The 16,940-nt window shown below is 50.6% G+C and overlaps 1 protein-coding gene across 3 annotated transcripts in view; it reads right to left on the bottom strand.

The window, feature by feature from the left end:
- Window positions 1-424: 424 nt before the first annotated feature.
- NR6A1 (nuclear receptor subfamily 6 group A member 1) overlaps window positions 425-16,940 on the bottom strand; it is a gene marked incomplete at its 5' end in the record, with an annotated part of 98,820 nt that continues 82,304 nt past the window's right edge. For 2 of the 3 annotated variants that reach the window (XM_082327769.1, XM_082327770.1), the window contains 5 exons: window positions 425-7,403; window positions 8,410-8,562; window positions 10,792-10,913; window positions 15,653-15,907; window positions 16,629-16,856. In XM_082327769.1, the coding sequence (XP_082183895.1) occupies window positions 7,315-7,403; window positions 8,410-8,562; window positions 10,792-10,913; window positions 15,653-15,907; window positions 16,629-16,856 (847 nt within the window). In that variant the 3' untranslated portion in view covers window positions 425-7,314. The remainder of the gene's footprint in view (window positions 7,404-8,409; window positions 8,563-10,791; window positions 10,914-15,652; window positions 15,908-16,628; window positions 16,857-16,940) is intronic. The other variant, XM_082327771.1, reaches the window with a different exon arrangement.

Here is a 16,940-nt window from a genome sequence, read left to right as displayed (position 1 = left end):
CGGGGCCCAGAAAACCGTGCAAACCTTCACTCTCGCATTGCTCCCGCTCATGCCCCCCCCAGGCACAGGACCTCCCCAGCTCCTGCCACGCAGGCCCCCCAGCCGACCCTGCCCTCACCGGTCCACGCTGCCGGCTGCCCAGGGCAGGGCTCGTGCACCCGCCCGAGCCCCCAGCCACACCAACGGCACCAAGGCCTTCCCCAGACCCACAAACGATTCCAGCCCCGGCTGCTCCACCGCAGGACGGCGGCAGGCAGGGCTGCACCGCGGCTGCCACCCGGACCAGCGCTGGGCTCCATCACCCTGATGACCGAGGGAGAGCCGCTGCTGAAGGAGGAAGGTGCAAGCGAACAGCAGACGCCACCGGTGCAGAACAATTCACATTTATTAGTTCATACAGCTAACACTCGCTAAACATGCGTTCAACACTTATTGGTCACATTTCCACAGGTAGTCAAGTCACAGAGCAGAGCAGCGGAGCAGGGGCAAGTCGGGCTGACACGGACCCGCACCGGTCCCGCCGCGCGAGAGGGACCGGCTGTGCCACGGCGCGCCCGAGACGCGCCGGCAGAAACATTCATTTGGTCATAGCGTAGTGACGGAAAGGCAGCTCCCGAGAGGCGCAGCGTGGCGCCCGCTCCTCCTCGGGCGCTGCAGGGCGAGGGCGGCAGTGGCCGGACATGCTCTCCCGCCCCAGCCCCGGCTCCGAGCGTGCCAACGTTCACCGTGTGTCATGCCGAGGCAACATCCTGCTTCCCTGATTTACACAAGGGATTGTGGGAAAAATGCAGTGTTTTACTGGGAGCAACCATCACCTGGAACATCAGCAGCAGGACGTCCCGCAAACCAGCGAGGGGCTGACACAAGCACATGGCCGCAAACCGGACCCGCTCCCTCCTTGAGCTGCCCAGCACGCTTCCACCCAGGACATATGCGTGAGGGCTCTGCAAGGTCCCAGGCTGTGAACACAGCCTCTGCACCGCGTCTGCACCAGGACAGAGCTGGACCCGGGCCCGTGGCTTGACGGGCACCAACAAAAACCAAAGCAGCAAGAGCCACGTCCTGCCGCACGGCTGCAGGCAGGGGCTGTGCCCCACTGGGAGGGATGCAGGAGCTCAGCCCTCCCCAGCGGATCGCAGACCTCTGCCTCTCACCGTGCGGGGACGCACGGCCACAGGACACTGCCCACGCTGCGAACAGCGGCTCGGTGCGGCAGTGGCCGCGGCGGTGCACCGCCACGGCACACCGGTGCTGGGCGAGAGCACGGCGTGCACAGCCCAACGCCTTCCCAGAGGGCCGGGCGTCCAGGTGGGATGCAAAGTCAAAACCATCAGCCGCAGGTTGCAATGCTGCGGCAGCAACAGGAACCAAGCCAGAGCCCACGGGAAGGGAAGCGAAACTCCAGCCCTCGCACCCCTGTTCTTGGCTGGCAACACCACTGGCAGTATTTTGTTTTTCACACAATCCCTTTGAGATGATAAACAGGATGTCACACGAGGTAGTTTTGTTATGGAAATTGAGTCAATAATGTTATCAACTATTACAAGACATTTTATAAATTGAAAGAAAACAATGAATCACAAAAGGCTTTGTTAAGGTTGATCGTCATCTGGTTTCAATTTCTGTTTCTTTTTGCCCTTGGGGGCATTTCTTCCACTGAACCATGTTGCTTCTTTCATAGACTTGTGAGAGGTCAGCTGCACAGGAGCTCTTTTCAATTTTTTTTTTTTTTTCCAAGGGGAAGATACTGCCCGGCTTGGCCTCCCCAGCTTTCTGCACAGCTGGTTTGATCTCCGATGTGCAGATCCTGGCCAGTTAGACCGCGGGGAAGGTGGGCTTCAGCCCTGCAAACTGTTGCTGACTCCTGCTCAGTGCTGGCGCTGCCCGCAGCTGCATCGGGCTGGACGGGGCCTTTTGGATGCTCCTAGCAGCTGCAGCTGGGCTCCGTTTACATGTCAGTACCTTTCTCACGCACTCTGAATGAATCCACAGCCTTACCCACCCATGATGAGAAAGTTGTACTGACTGGAAATTAAAATGCTCTAATTCATAAGCAACAAACCGAGTACAGAACACTGGGACTGGCTGCCAGGGCCTCTGCCACCTTCAGAAGTTCCCATTTTTCTCTTTTCCACGGGCACTCAAACACATTTAACACCAACGGCAGAAGGATGAGGTATTTGCAAACCACTTTGAATGTGGAAACACAGACAAACTTCTCCCAGCCCTAGGAGCTGACGTGCCTTCATCAAAAGCGCGAAGTTACCAAAAACGATGGTATTTTGCACTTCACCATTTCCCCGTCCAACAGCGCCGGTGAGGAGGGCCGGGCGCCACCGGCAGAGGGGCTGCAGCCAGAAAGCAGGCAGGGCAGCCCCGGGGCTGGCGGGTCCCCCCGCCGCCCTGACCAGACCCTCCTGCCTCTCCCGCAGCCCCTCGGCCACCCGCGCCGCCCCGGGCTCGGCCCCGCGAGCCCCGCGAGCCGCTCGGGCAGAGCGGACCCCGCTGCCAGCTCGTGCGAGGGCAAAGCGAGCCACAGCCGCCCTCGCCGCCGCCTTGCGACGGCCCAAACGGCAACGGGCATCGCCGGGATTCCTTTCCATTAGACCGCATCTAAGCCTTCACTAGGCAAACTCCCCACAAGCCAAACCAAAAGATTTTCCCCCAAAATCTCGATATGGGGGCTTTATTCAGCTTTCAACAGGTCCTCCAAGCAAGTCATGAAAGAAGCAACTGTTGCAACATCAAAACTAGGGTTTCTCTGGGTCACATTTTAAATACTTATCCCTGAGCTTCTGTGTATTGCAAACAACACACCGTGAACCCAGAGAAACGCCACAGCTTGATACTGACATCCTATGTATTACCCTCGATTTACACATCATCTACAACTTAAAAATTAGCTTCATACTTAAACTAGTTCCCCAAGTTTCCCCCTTTCTCCTGCCCTTTATGTAGCAGGGATGATTGCCGCTTATTATCCTGAGAAATACAGAAATAACAACATTTTCACAGATACCAAGCTTCATAGCTTCAAATCAAAACCAAGAAAGAAGAAAGAATGAACGGTAAATAGCACATTCACAGGAGAATCTTTTTTTTTTTGTTTTTAAAAATGTAGTAAAGATAAAAGAAATTCAAGTTTGTTTTTTTTTTTTTTTAAAAAGGTTGGTTTGAAGGACAAGACTTAAAATCCTTAACCTGAGGTGGCTGTGGTTCTGTGCAGAAGCCTGAAGAGCAAAGGGCAGGGGGATCCTGCCGTGCGCGGCAGAGGGAGGGATGGCAGCAAGCGGTGCTCGCCGTGAGCTCGAGCCTTTGCATGGGCAACTGCGGGGCAGGGCACGGCCACCCAGGCCTCCCCCGGCGAGCGAGAGCAGCCCTGCTGAAACGCCGGAGCGGCCGGGAGCCCCGCTCGCTCTGCCGGCACCGCTCGCTCGAAGCAACGCCACAGCACTAGGAAAACCGGTGTGACTGGGGCAGCAGCTCGCCAGCACAGGTTGTGCCGCAGCTGGCAATCCCACTGACCACTTTGCACTGATCACCCTGAAAACACCGTCTTCCCCCTTTGGTCTTTGCGTGACGCGGGACGGCAAAAGCTCAGGATTGAAGAATTACCGAAAAATCCAGAGCTGCGCCCCGATGACCCAAGGCAAGCAGTGCCTCCGCACAGCACTGCGGGCTGCCAGGCACGAGATGAGAAAGACGAACGCCCTCGGCATTATTAACAATGAGAAGGTAGCTAAAGCGTATGCAAAACAGCTGGAGAGTCAGCTCCTGCTGCATCGCTTTGCCGTGCTCAGAGCCCATCAGTTTAGCGCGGTACCTGGCATCTCTGAGCATCCTGGCCGTGCCTCCATCCCCCAGCCCGCTCGAGGGGCCGGGCATGCCGAGGACAAGGGCTCGCTGCTGACACAGCAGGGCCAAGGCTCAGCTCACGGGACAGGAGCCTGACCCAAAGGCAGGCAGTGGAAGAAAACCCAGTTGCTTTCAAAAAGCTTTTGTTCGGGTCCTGGGGTCTTGCCGCTCAAGCCGGGACTCGGCCCCATCAGCTGGCGGCAGCAATTTCTGCGCAATTCTCTGCACTGGGCGACGGGCTTCAAGCTGCACACCAGCAACCAGGATACCTCAGCAGAGTCCCTCTGAATATGTGAGCCTGAGCGCTTCAAATTTATGTCCCAAATCTCTGTTCAGATTAAAAGTAACTCTTCAGCTTTCCATCTGCACAAATGCTATGAAGGAGAGGAGGGGGTCAGTCAGCCAATTTATCTTTCAAATAGGGGATAAAAATTGACTTGTCATGGCAGAAAATTCTACCAAAGACTATTATTGTTGATTGATTTCTCTATGACAGAAGGTCAGATAAGCAAGAGCAGATAGATACCAAAGATAATGAACTTCCCCCTACTAGCATTAAGCACAAATAAAATATGAGTCCCTGTAAACCGAATGTTACGTGAAGAATGGAACAAAAATTCCAACCTTTCCAGGGTGTCCTTCAAACCAAATTCACAAATACATCTAGTGACTGACCTAATGTCTCTACATCTCTAGCTACATTCCTACCTTCTCATAATACCTGAGTTTGCAATGCAACACATTCACTTTACCCTGTTTAAAAAATACAAGTCGTTAGAGGACTTGGTGCAGAAGATATTAAGAACGACTGTCCAGTGAGCTAGATTCTGGTTCGGTCTGTTAGCCTCTTCCTTACTTGTCCGTTTAGTAAGGCTTTTCTACTCCCTACAACAAATGGGTTATTTGTTAATGGATACTGCCGCCAATCAACCTTTGTAACATTTGCTTCATACAACAGAAAGTAGAACATTCTTTCCATTCATCATCATAAATGAATTTAGGTTTTTGTTGTTGGTACAGCATTAGTCTTGGGAGTCTATTTTGGATACACACAGAACACCTAAGAGATTATTTTTGTTGGGTATTTGGCAATAAGATGACCACTTTTATGTACACTAATTAAAACAAACTCTTATTCATCAACAGATTATAATAATTCAGTAACTGTAGAATAAAATTACTCCTATGCAATTTTAACAATTCCTTAAGTGTATAAAACAGCAAGCCAGAAGATAACCCGTAATAAAAAGATCATATCAAGCTATTTGGAAATTAAACTTAAAAGCTGAGAAATACTTCCTAACTTACAAACAGATATACTAAAATCTTCCCACTTACACTTGAGGTATAGGCTGTATGCAGAAGGCTTTCCTGAGAAATACGCGCTTGTCTCATTTTACAGTCCGAAAGTAAATGAGATTTACGGAACCGCCTTTGGATTGTGAAGCTCTATCAAGCTGAACTGCTGCTGGGCCCAGCAGCCGTTACCCGTAACGTCCTATTTAAATAATGAAAAATGAGCAGCTAGTGGACTTTTAGAAAAGGGAAACCATCAAGCTGGAAGATGCCCAAGCGGGGTTGCAAAGGCGGCGATGCCGCCGCGGGGCCGCGGCCAGCCAGCGGCGGGTCTCCGGGGAGAGGTCTGACGGCGGCGGCCAGCGCCCGGGACGCGGCCCAGCTGCCGGCTACCGAGAGGCGTGCCAAGGCAGGGCTCGCCGCGTCTCCTGGGCTGCAGCTGAGGGTGAAGGGGAAGGAAAGACGACTTTGGCGAACCAGATCGTTCTCCTGCTCGCCATCACATTCATCTCACAGCAGCTTCGGTACCTCTGAGCAGTGCTCGCTTTGTGCCACACCGCTGTCACCGGGACAAGACAAAAAGGTAGCAACTGGTCCCTCCTACCCGAAGGAACGGAAGTTGTTTCCCAAAATATTTTTAAAACAGCATGCAAACATTTGTTGATGAACCCTCTTGCTACATAAACATCAGATTCATACCTGAGGACACAGGGAAGGAAATCCAGCCAGGGCGACAAGAACAAGAGCATCTCATCCAACCTCCCCACCACCACCACGAGCACGAAGCCACGAGGTTACTCATGAGAAGACCCAAGTTTAAATAAACACCATCACTTAGCAAATACTCAAACAGCTAACCAGTTGTCATTAAACCAGTTCTCCATGCAGCGGAGTGGTGTGGAGGTTGTGAGATGGAAAATCCAAGCCTTGCAACACCTAGGACAGAACAGTTCACCAAGTACTGCATTAATACCATTTTTCCAGGTAAGAAGGGATTCCACAAGCAGCAGAACAGTCCTGGCAGGATATGACTATGGATCATGCATTCCCCGAGTCCAGCAGAGAAAGCCGAGCCAGAGGACACTGGAGGCCCTTACCCCATTACGCCGGTCACATTTAACCACAGGGCACATGAACTGTTCCCAGAAATGGGCTGCTTGGGATTGCTGCAATGCAGAAGCCTCCTCGGTCGTTAGATACCACCTTGGAGGAATACACTAACAGGGGCAATCCTGCCTCTTCTCTAAGTAGGTTTTTCCTGCTTTTGTGAACCCAAAATGGATGTTAAGGAAGCGATGAGAAATTACTTGCAGTTCTCTAGCAATAAGAGTACCTTTGTGTAACGCCAGGAGCCTGCTATGAACTGCAGCAGCCCGATTTCAGTCGAAAGGAAAGGTGTGCAGCAATAGCGAGAGGCCAGCCGGTGGGGCCGGGGCTGGGGACGCAGCCCGCTCCTGCCGCTCCCAGGAGGGGACGGGGCAGCGAGCCCCTCGCAGCTCGGGAGCGCTACGATCCCGCTGGGGCAGGATTCAAGGAAACTCCAGGAGCTACCACCTGCATCTGGAAACTGCCAGGGGAAAAGAAACCAACTGGCTAGACAGACTCTTCCTTCTTCTCCACTCCCTGCCTTTTAAAAATTATTATTATATTTAAAGAAAAAAAGCTTGGCACGTCTCTAACACCCACTTCTCCAAAATCCTCCGTTTGGGATACTAACAGCTCTGGCAATGCGGTGAGGCCGCTTGCTCTCTACGACAAACGCTTTTGGATAGAAATCATGGAAAGAGCAGTGCGCGAACAGCGTCTTCTCCTTGAGGTAGTCTTAGTCATCTCGGTCCCCAGCCCCAAAATACAAAAGAACTAACCCTAACAAACACTGTAACATTAAACATCTTCACATTCTGTAAACCGCTGGAGAATGCATCTGCTGCATTCATACAGAACCATGTGCATTGTGTTGAAGATCATACATTCAACTCTGTCGTGAAATAAATATATAGGAAAAAGAGTAAAAAAACAAAAACAAACAAAAAAGATTCTTGCTACAACGGCAGGGCCACCCACCGCCCCATCTCCTGCCTGGATGGCGTTTGCCCCTCTCCCGAGGTGAGCCAGCTCCCTGCCTGAGGCACAGCGTAAGGCACCGGCCGGGGCGAGCTGGGCTCACTCCTTGCTCACGCTCGTCTTGCAGGAATGTAGAACGGCCTTAAAAAGGAGAGGCAGCTGCTCCAGGGGGACATTCACCATTTTTCCTGGTAAGAAAAAAAAAAAAACACAACAGAATTAGCAGCCACTCCTGAATCAGATTTCAGAGACACCTAAGCCAGCAACGCTGGAAATGGTTTTACCTTGAACCTCTCAGAGAAACAGTTAATCATCCTACTGCTACATTAGACATTTGATATTCATTTGGACACAACAGGATTTATTATTTACTGAATCGAAAGCTAAATAAATGGGCAAAGTCAGATCAAAATGATTTCTCCACAATGGAGCAGTATTTATAGAAACAGGGAAAGACTAAATCCTGTCTCTCCTCAAACTCCCCTGTTGATCTCAATGAGTAAATTACGAGAGCTACTCTGTGATTATTATCTAGTTCGTTACAGCGGAGTAGGATGAAGCATACGGAGCCTTGACACGGGGAGGCAAGTATCTCCCTTTGCCATAACATTCAGGAACAAACGATGTTTTAGTAACACCAGACCTTGTAGATCTAATTAGCGACACAACTGCATTCGAAAGTTCACCTGCGGATTTCAGAGGTCCAGATGAGCTGAAACCTGGGGGTTACACTGCAGGTCTGCCCACCCCTCTGCTTATCATCTGCTCCTTAATTAAGCGGCATTTCAGAGAGATCTCTATTTCTTAGGAGATAACTACTCAAACCAGGATTACACCCCTTTCAGACAAAATGCCTCTGAGATGGGACTGAAAGGAAGAAAATAAAACAAGAACCTGACCGAAGGACTTAAAGGGCGGCAGGTCAGAGCAAGGCACGTCTTCTGGGGAGCGGGACGTAACGCCGCGTCCGCCAGCGTCACAGGGACACCGTGCAAAGAGCCAGTCTGGCTGGGCGAGCTAGGGGTGACGGGAGGTCAGCTTCACGGTGGGGAGAAGCTCAGACAGAAAGAGGTCCCACATAACCATCCTCCACCAAAGGCGACAAGAATTTCGCTGTTATAAATTAATTTTCTTTTAAAAGCAAATTTCATAACTTGCACACGATCCCAGCGCGAGAAGAGCTCAAAAAGTTACCTGCAATATATCGTATCTCTGGCAAACACATCATTAAATCTGGAAAACGGTTTGGCTGGTGTGGGTATTTGTACTCCGTGAAGTCCTGGCAAACATACCAATACCGCTTGTTCAGCTGCTCCAGTTGGGACGCGTTAGTCAGACCTCTGATGTCTGAAAGAAAACACGATTAGAGTAATGAAAACATGACGAAAACACCCTAGAAGAGCAGCAGCCTCGCACTTATCGCCATTTCTTCAGGAAAGACAGACTGCTAAAACTCTAAGCTGGGTCCCTGCTTTGGAGACCGGCTTCCAGTGCTCGGTTAGACAAATACGAAACCTCCCGTCTCCCCTCCTGGTGTGCCTGCACCATGGATGCGTCTTTACGCGCGTGTCTGGATACAGGATTTCCTTCCACGAAAGGCCAGGATGACAACAGCTGATGTCCTAAGCTGCTCATCTACAGAGCTCAACGAACGCTCTTGGAGATAACAGCTCCAGCCACCTTAAATCCCCGCCTGCCTGGGGTAAAGCGGCTGCATGTCAAGGTTTAGTCCTCACAGCGGATTCAGCGTAATACTTCCTCAGACAGAAACATGTTGATTTTAGTTATATCATCTTGGCTGAGGAAAGCGCTCAAGTCTATAATTCAAGGTATCATCATATTTCTCCCCATCTGCTTATGAATTATGTCATAGGAGCTTTATAAACTTGTCAACTTCTTATTTTTAAAGTTAGCTTTGCCAATGTCAGGCAACATACACACGGGAAAAATGGACATTTCCACGCTATCGAACCGGCAGGAAGGCCCACTGCCGCCATTCAGCGTGATCAACGGCATCGGCACGCTGCCGGGGGTCCTGGGAAGGATCCAGCGCCGTGGAGCAAGGAAGCTGCGGACCCTCAGCGCAGGCTCGGTATTGTAAGACCATCTGACGGAAGAGGCATTTATCTACTGCCCAAAAGCTGACTTTTAAAAATAATTCTCAGGTATTTCACATAAAAAATTGCAAACTTCAACTAAAAATAAAAGAAGACGGGAAGTTAATGAAAATACATTTTGGAAAACAATGGAGACAGCTCGAGAAGTGCATTATCCAGTGTCAGGAAACTGCCCAGGGAAGCAAACCGGAACCTCAGCCCGGCAGAGACTGAAGCGTCAGCACTATCTCCTGCTGGAAATGAGCGGGGGGGAGAGCCCGCAGCACATTTTCACAGACTGTAGCTATCTTTCAAAAGACTTTGGGGACATGTATTTCCAAAATTACAGCTGAACACCATCCATTAAGCATTTGCCTCTCAACGGCTGTCTTCATTTACAACGTGCAGAAATGTCCTGCGAAGCCCCACAACAACCAACGGGAACGGGGATCCACAAGCAGTGGATTGGGACAGCCTGCGAGAGTGGGGACAGGGACAAGCACTACTGAGGAACAAACCCGACCGATTCCACACTCTTTCAGCCCACTACACTTGTTAGGAAACGACCAGCATCTTCTCACATGTTGAAGAATTACTCTGCACGGATTCTGAAATGTCTAGGGTCTTGCAACAGACCGGACCGCCAGCTTCAGCGGGCTGGTTCATCGACTGGACGACTCAGTCCCTTCTCAGGCAGAATTCATTGTTGGCATATAAATACTTCAATCGTGATTACTTTTCACTTTAAAGAGCTAGCATTAGGTATAGAATCTAAATAGTAGGAAGCAAACTAGGTGACCTAAGTACATATCCTGAAGGCAAATATTTTAAAGAGTCAGAAAAGCTCTCAAAAAAGGGAGGATTGGTTTTACAAATTCACCCTTTAAAGCAGAAAAAAGAACAAATACATTTTTTAGTCCAGAATCTTTGAAAGGTTGTTATGCAAATAGTTGATGCTTACTTCAGAGAAAAAAAAAAAGTAATGCGAATTAACTGGTTTTAAAATATCATTTAGTTAATTGCCTGAACAGTTACCTAAAGCAATAATACTTCTAGATGACATATCTTTGCCTGGTGAAAAGTTCGTTAGCAGCTGGTAAGTCATCACTCGCCCAAACCTTATTCAGAAGGGTTTCACTGGCCTCTCTGCCCTGTTCTAACTCTGGTATTGGTACCGTTGGTACGCATGTAAAATGACACACTTGCTGTCCTTGGGGTCTATATTTAAAGGCAATAAAACCCGGCTAAGCAAATGAATTTGTTCACTTCCAGGTTTTCTTCGTGTGGGTACACAAGCATCCCACTCTGCGTGGCGCGTGGTCTGCACGATGGCAAACACGTACAGAGGGGCTGCAGAGCTTGAGTCTCCTTGGGGGTCTCAGACCCCTTCCTCCCACCTCTCAAGAGGGAAGCAAAGACCGCTCAGACTGTTTCAGAGAATTTCTTCAGTGGGACTGATACCTTCCCTTTGTCGACTCACCTTGATTTAGGAAGTTAATGGCTTTCATACATGCGTACTCCTCGTTGCTGACCTTCAACTGGTTAAATTTGCGAAAGAGGTAGATCAACCGCTCCATCACCTCCATCCCCTCTTCACTGAATCTGGAGGATAGAGACCACACATCAACGTATACAGGACACAGTCCGTACAATAGAGGCAAGGAGCTTATTAAAATAACTCCAGTGATTTTAACATCTTGCAAGAGAATTTAAAAAATTGTCATCAAAACTGCTTGAAGTCTGCTGGCACCATTAAATTAAAGTAGAAGTAAGAAGGAAAATGACTCAGTTACGAACTCGACTGCTACAGATATTTTAGCAAAAAAACATCTCTTGGTGATTCAGTTCATTGCCAGCTTGCTCTGACAGAGGAAAAGGGTTTGATGGAGACAGGAATATGCAAAAACTTCTTGCATGCTTGTAGGCACACTGCTTTGCCTCTCTACACTCGGATTTCCCCAGATTTCAATGAGGATTGTGCCTTTGCACTTCGCTGGGCTAATGGGAGGTTTAACTAAGCAGTCTGGGGAATGAGATAAGATTTCATAGAAATGTGGAGTGATACTTGTCTTGTAGGACATGAAAACATCCCGCAAAACACCCGCTGTCAAGATGTGGGGGTCAGTAGTTGTTCCCCGTCTGCCTGGTGTTGCACCGCATCTATCCACGATAGAAAGCAGCTCACAGCCACGTTCTACAGCACTGCACCTTATTCCTGATGGATACTTTTGCAGGATAAAAACACTTCTAGCAGTCCTTGGAGTGCTTCCCCCTGTTCAGAAGACAAGCCGCCCCCAGCAGCGTTTCACGTGTTGTCGCCTCTCACTGCCTCGCACCTTTCTTCAATTTGTGCTTTCCACCACTTGCAGCAGCCCAACGTGTCCTGCACCGGCCGCCAGCAGAAACGCCAAGGCATCCTTGGGGGCCTGGAGGCGTCCCCAGCAGCTGCACAGCGCCCTGCACCCCACCCGAGAGCTCTGCGATCGGTGCTGCCTTGCAGCACGTTACAGAGGAACGCGGGCTCTCTGCAACAAACACACCCCACCTGACATCCAAGTTGTTGGGTTTTTTTAAACGAACGCCTCCATTCCACAAAGCCGATAAATTAATTTTATCCGTTGCCTATAGAATCAGTGCGATCCCCAGGCGCGGGCTCTGCACAACACATTTCAATGCATCAGCTGAACGGAGCAGCAGCGGAGCAGGGCTGCCGTGGTGGTACAGGACTGCAGGAACACGCGCCCCGGACCCTGCCGCACAGAAACTCCCAGAAATGTCCATTTCCAACAGCAAAAGCACCTACAATTTCTCATATCTGTAGAGTGCCGTTGGAAATAGCCTTGTTGGAAACGCTGAGGAATTACACCAACAGTGTAATTCCAACAGTAGCACACACTTATCTGACAGACAGGTGAGAAAGCTCACCTCCCAAAAATTCCCAGGAGTGACTCACAGGGATCCTGTGCTTCCACACAGCCGTATTTATTGCCTGTTTATTATGGTTTGTTAATTTTCCTCGGCTGAGAGCTTCTGGGGTGAGACATACTGCAGGAAGGCTAGGATCCTTCTCACAAATACAAATATGCATAAACCCACAAATAACCAATGTGATAGGGAGTGAAACTGCAGGCTCCGGTCTACGGTTGAATCGTGCAGTCCAAGGGACGCACGCTGTTGCCTTCTAAACTTTCCCCCTCAACGAGGACGTGCAGGATTCACTGCACCTAATAAATGCGTATCAAGACCCAACCAGAAAAGCACCGCTGCTGGTGTGGACTGTCAGGGATCCTCCACTGGGATCTGGATCCACCACCTACACCCGCCCTGGAGCATCTCACCAGGTACAGCCACACTTCTGATTTGTACCACTTGCTGAACACAGGCTGCGCATTTCTCCCGAGCGTCCACGCTTTCCAAGGGAAGCCAGTGACACAGACGGGCGGGAGAGGGCATGCTGATGCACAGGGAAGGCCAATCTCCCCAAAATCTACTGGGAAATTGCCTGATGGAGATTTTGCGGGTGCAGAACGAGGTCCTCCTGCAGAAGGGGGTGCCAGGCTTCTTCTTCAGGAACGACGGCCCACGTGTGCGCCACGAAAAAGCCGTGGTGTAAGCAACAGGCAGAAGCAGGGCCGGAGGGCGCGGAGGGCTGCCGGTGCCCGCAGGCACGCTCCGGGACCATCCCACGCGTGCCAATGGCCAAACGGCCTCTCGGGAACGCATCTCACATCAGCACCCCCGGTTTCAAAGAAACCACATATTGCAAAAATGCTCAGAAGTGGGACAGAAGTGTTTAGGGGAGCCTCAGCTGCGCTCCGGCATTGTACAGCACAAAGCATAAGAGCACAGCCAGAAAGCCATCTTTGAATAGAACAAAAATAGAACCTTTTTCACTGAATAATACCTTATTTTGGCATGTGTGTTTGTTTACTTCAAAGTTATTTGTAAAAGGCATGGTGGAGTTTGACCTCAGAGAAGTGAAAACAAGCTATCTGAACTCCAGGTCACTTCTTCAAGAAAGTAATATTGTAAGCGATGAAAGCCTTGTCGGCTAATCTAAAGTTGTACAAGTTTTCTTGCTCTCAAGTTGACATTAAAAATCTTGCAGGTGCAAGACTGCAAAGCTCAAGAAGTTAATGAGCACAAAGACCACTCAGTCGTCTGTTGGGTTTAATTGTTTTTAGAGCATGCACATTTTTACCAGCCACTCATCACTTCATAAATCCAGGAGAGCTCTTCTCTCATTCCTGCAGTTGAACTGTCTTACTTTTCTGTGCATACTTTCCTCCCCCTTTCAAACAAAGCTGTTCTGTTTTTCACAGCCCTATTTCTTCTCGAGGACTGACTCCTCCACACACTCTTCCTCGTAGTTTACACCAGGCAAGTTTCTGGCTGGGAGTTATTGGCATCGGCTGGGGAGGAGGGGGAAGGGCAGCGCTATCAGGAGTGCTGGGGGAGGTCAGGAATCTATTCATTTCATATTCATCTCCAGAAAAACAGCACAATAAAAGAAAACATTTGATCTAGCAGGCAAACAGAACATTTAGTCAGTTGTTAGAAGTGATTAAAACACAGGGGCTGGGGAGCTCTTCCTATGCCTTCCTTCATCGCCTACCTAAGCGTTAGCATTGCTCCCGTCATTTTGCTAAATAAGAACAGAAATTAATCCCAGGGCGCCAGACTACCACAGCTCAGCGGAATTTCTTCAGCCATCTGTGAGATGTAATGAACTTTGGTTTGCAATCATTACTGATCAACGCCAGAGGAAAGCCACAAGTCAGACACCTCTCCGTAAGAGCCCCTCGCAAATCCAGAGGGACCGGCTTTTCCACGAGCGCATCGGACAGGGAGACTGACACCCACCAACTATCCCGCTGCCGCCTGCAGAAGCCAGGCTATGGCTGAACTACCACGGAGAGAAGCGGGAGGGAGCCATGCAGCTTGAGACCCCTCATCTGTGCAACCTCCCGCTAAATGGCTTTTTGGTGTGCATTTTCCCATGTTACTAATGACAATTAATGATACTTGAAAAGCTAAGTCAGAAGAAGAGACCACAGAAACATTCCACTCCCAAGAACACCCATTTTCATCCATGTGCACAGATCTTCTCTGAAGGACTTTTGAGGCGACCGGCTCTCAATTGGCGCTTTCTGAAGGGCGAGGATTCCTCCTTTGTCTTGTTTTCTTACCTCTCGCTCGTATTTATCGCAAACCCAAAATGAAACAAACACTTCTCTTTTGAGGCTCTGACCAGGACAGCAGGAACAAAAGGACGGCTGAATGCAGGAACAAGTGTTCCTGTGGTTTTCTATGACCCTTACCGCTCCTCGCAGGAGCAGCACCAGATGCACGATGAATGGCCGGGCAGAACAGCGCCGCGGAGGAACCTGCCCCAGGAACGGAGACACCTGGGTCCAGCTCTCGGCTCCTCCGCTCCTCCGCCGTGGTCGTCAGCCAGCCCCTCCGGTTGTCACAACAGACACAAAGGACCCTCAAAGAACCGTTAGGTACTGCGATGGCTGAGGACCACAGCAGTATTTTAAATGTCTGCTCATCAGACACTGAGGTCCCCTGGCGACTCTTGCAAATCGCCAAGCCTAGCAAAGGCAGAGCGCGAACGGGGCAGAAGTTAGAAGGGAAGGTGGGAGCAGCTTCCGTAAGTCCTACCTATTCTGCCATATTACTGTGAGACTGTGAGTCTGCTACCAAAAGGAGGATCTGTCTGGCACCAAGACTACAAAACAAAACACCCAAACCAAAAAACAACACCCTGACCAAAATGATAAATGAAAGGCAGGTTCCTCAGAGCATCAGATAGCACGTACTATGGAAAAAACAAGAGCTAAGTTGCAACATCTTTAAATTTATGTAATCAAAACAATGAAATAGCAATTAATAATGAACCATTTGATAATACAGACAACCAGCTTTGTGAGCAACCTTTCCACTGGCCCAAAGGGGTTTTAAGTAAGACCTTCCGTTCTGTATCTCAGGGTTACCCAAAGTGTTGCTTAGTTTTACTCTCCCCATGAAAAACGCGGTTTGTAGGGCGGTGCTGGAGAGCGACAGCATTGCTACGGCAACTTCAAAAACCCCACACAGCACTATGCACCTTCCCTGCAGAAGGAAGTTTTGATTCAACGCTGACTAACCGTGGCGTACTTCCTAAGCCCGGAACAACCATTCCCGAAAAAACAGAAAAGGAAAACAGCAGCAGGTGAGGTGACCTGTCCCCAGAGAGGTGGTTAGATGGTGACAGGGTGCCCAACCACCGTCCTCCCAACGGCTCCTCCATCCCGAGATCTCGCTCCCTCACCCGCGGGCTCAGCCCGACGTCTCACCTGTGCAGCTCATCATCAGAGGGAGAGTACTTGGAGGTGACGTCCGCAAGGTCACCAAAGATCTGCTTGCTGTAAACAGTCAGCGAGGAGAGCAGGATCAGCTCCTGCCACGTAGAGCTGAGCAGGCAGGTATAGTCCTTGATGGAGAGTTCGCAGAAGAACGGCAGCTTCTTGATCCAAGCAATCTGCCTGAAAAGCAATTCATCCGCCAGACGACACAACAACGCAAACAGCTCTGCCTGAGTCACTTTATACCTGCAGGCACAGTTAATATGAAGGCATAAAAACAATTAACAACATTAAATGACATCACCTGACAAGGCACTTGAAAAGCAAGGCAAACGCCACAGGAATTCATGTTCAAGCGCCCAACACGGCAGTGCCCAGAGTGTCACCTGGCGGCGGGAGCGGCGATGGCCAGCACCCAGCCTGCCCGGCCCGGGGCTGCGAGAGGAGCCCCCCAGCCGCTGGGGTCACCCACCCGGCCAGCACCCAGCCTGCCGGCCACGGGGTGGCCTGGCCTCGGAGACAGCCCTGCGGCTCTCACCAATGGACAGACTACCCAGCTGTCTTCCACCCACGTGTATTTTTCCAGCTACTGTGCTCATTAACTTTTGTGCAGTTAATGCAATCTCAGGGCTGAATCCCATCGAACCGCGCAGGCTCAGCCTGGCCACGTAGCCTGAAACCCCACGCAAGGTCTGTGCACGCCAGCTCCAGCCCCAGGCAGTGGCACAGGCCACCCACGGGACACGGTCTGGTGTGCTGCTTGCACTATGGCTGCATCTTCTCCCGGGGGACGTGCCCCCCGTGCCGATCGGGCCGTGAACGCACACACCCAGCTGCCCCCGGCGCCGTCGGCAGCCTCTGCCACGCAAGCTGCAGCCGCGTGCGCGGGCAGGGCCAGCCGGACCCACACGACAGCCAGGAACACGCAGCTCTGGGCAGCCTCTTGCGCCACGCTGCGCACACTCACCCGTCCTCAATGAGCATCGGTGTGCCGAGCGGCTCCAGGTCCTCCGCTGACACTAACTGACTGATAAGACTGTGCGACTGGGGGTCCAGGCTGCGCGTCTGGGGGGGCATCAGAGCCGAGTGCGCAGAATAGCTAAAAAGGTGCGGGAGGTACTGATAGTGCGTGGACACCGGCGTCCCGATATACTGATCCCTGAGTGCAGCGAATCCATTCAGCTCCACGGACCTACTGGAAAAGGAAAAGCTTTTTAATATACCCCAAAAACTCCACTCGATTTGTTAAAACATTGCATCCAGCTCCATCAGAAATGTT

Source organism: Platalea leucorodia (genome assembly GCF_965183815.1).
Source record: "Platalea leucorodia genome assembly, chromosome: 15".
In the NCBI taxonomy this organism is placed as follows: Eukaryota; Metazoa; Chordata; class Aves; order Pelecaniformes; family Threskiornithidae; genus Platalea; species Platalea leucorodia.
The sequence above is the reverse complement of the archived record's forward strand: the minus strand, read 5'-3'. Positions and strand labels throughout refer to the sequence as shown.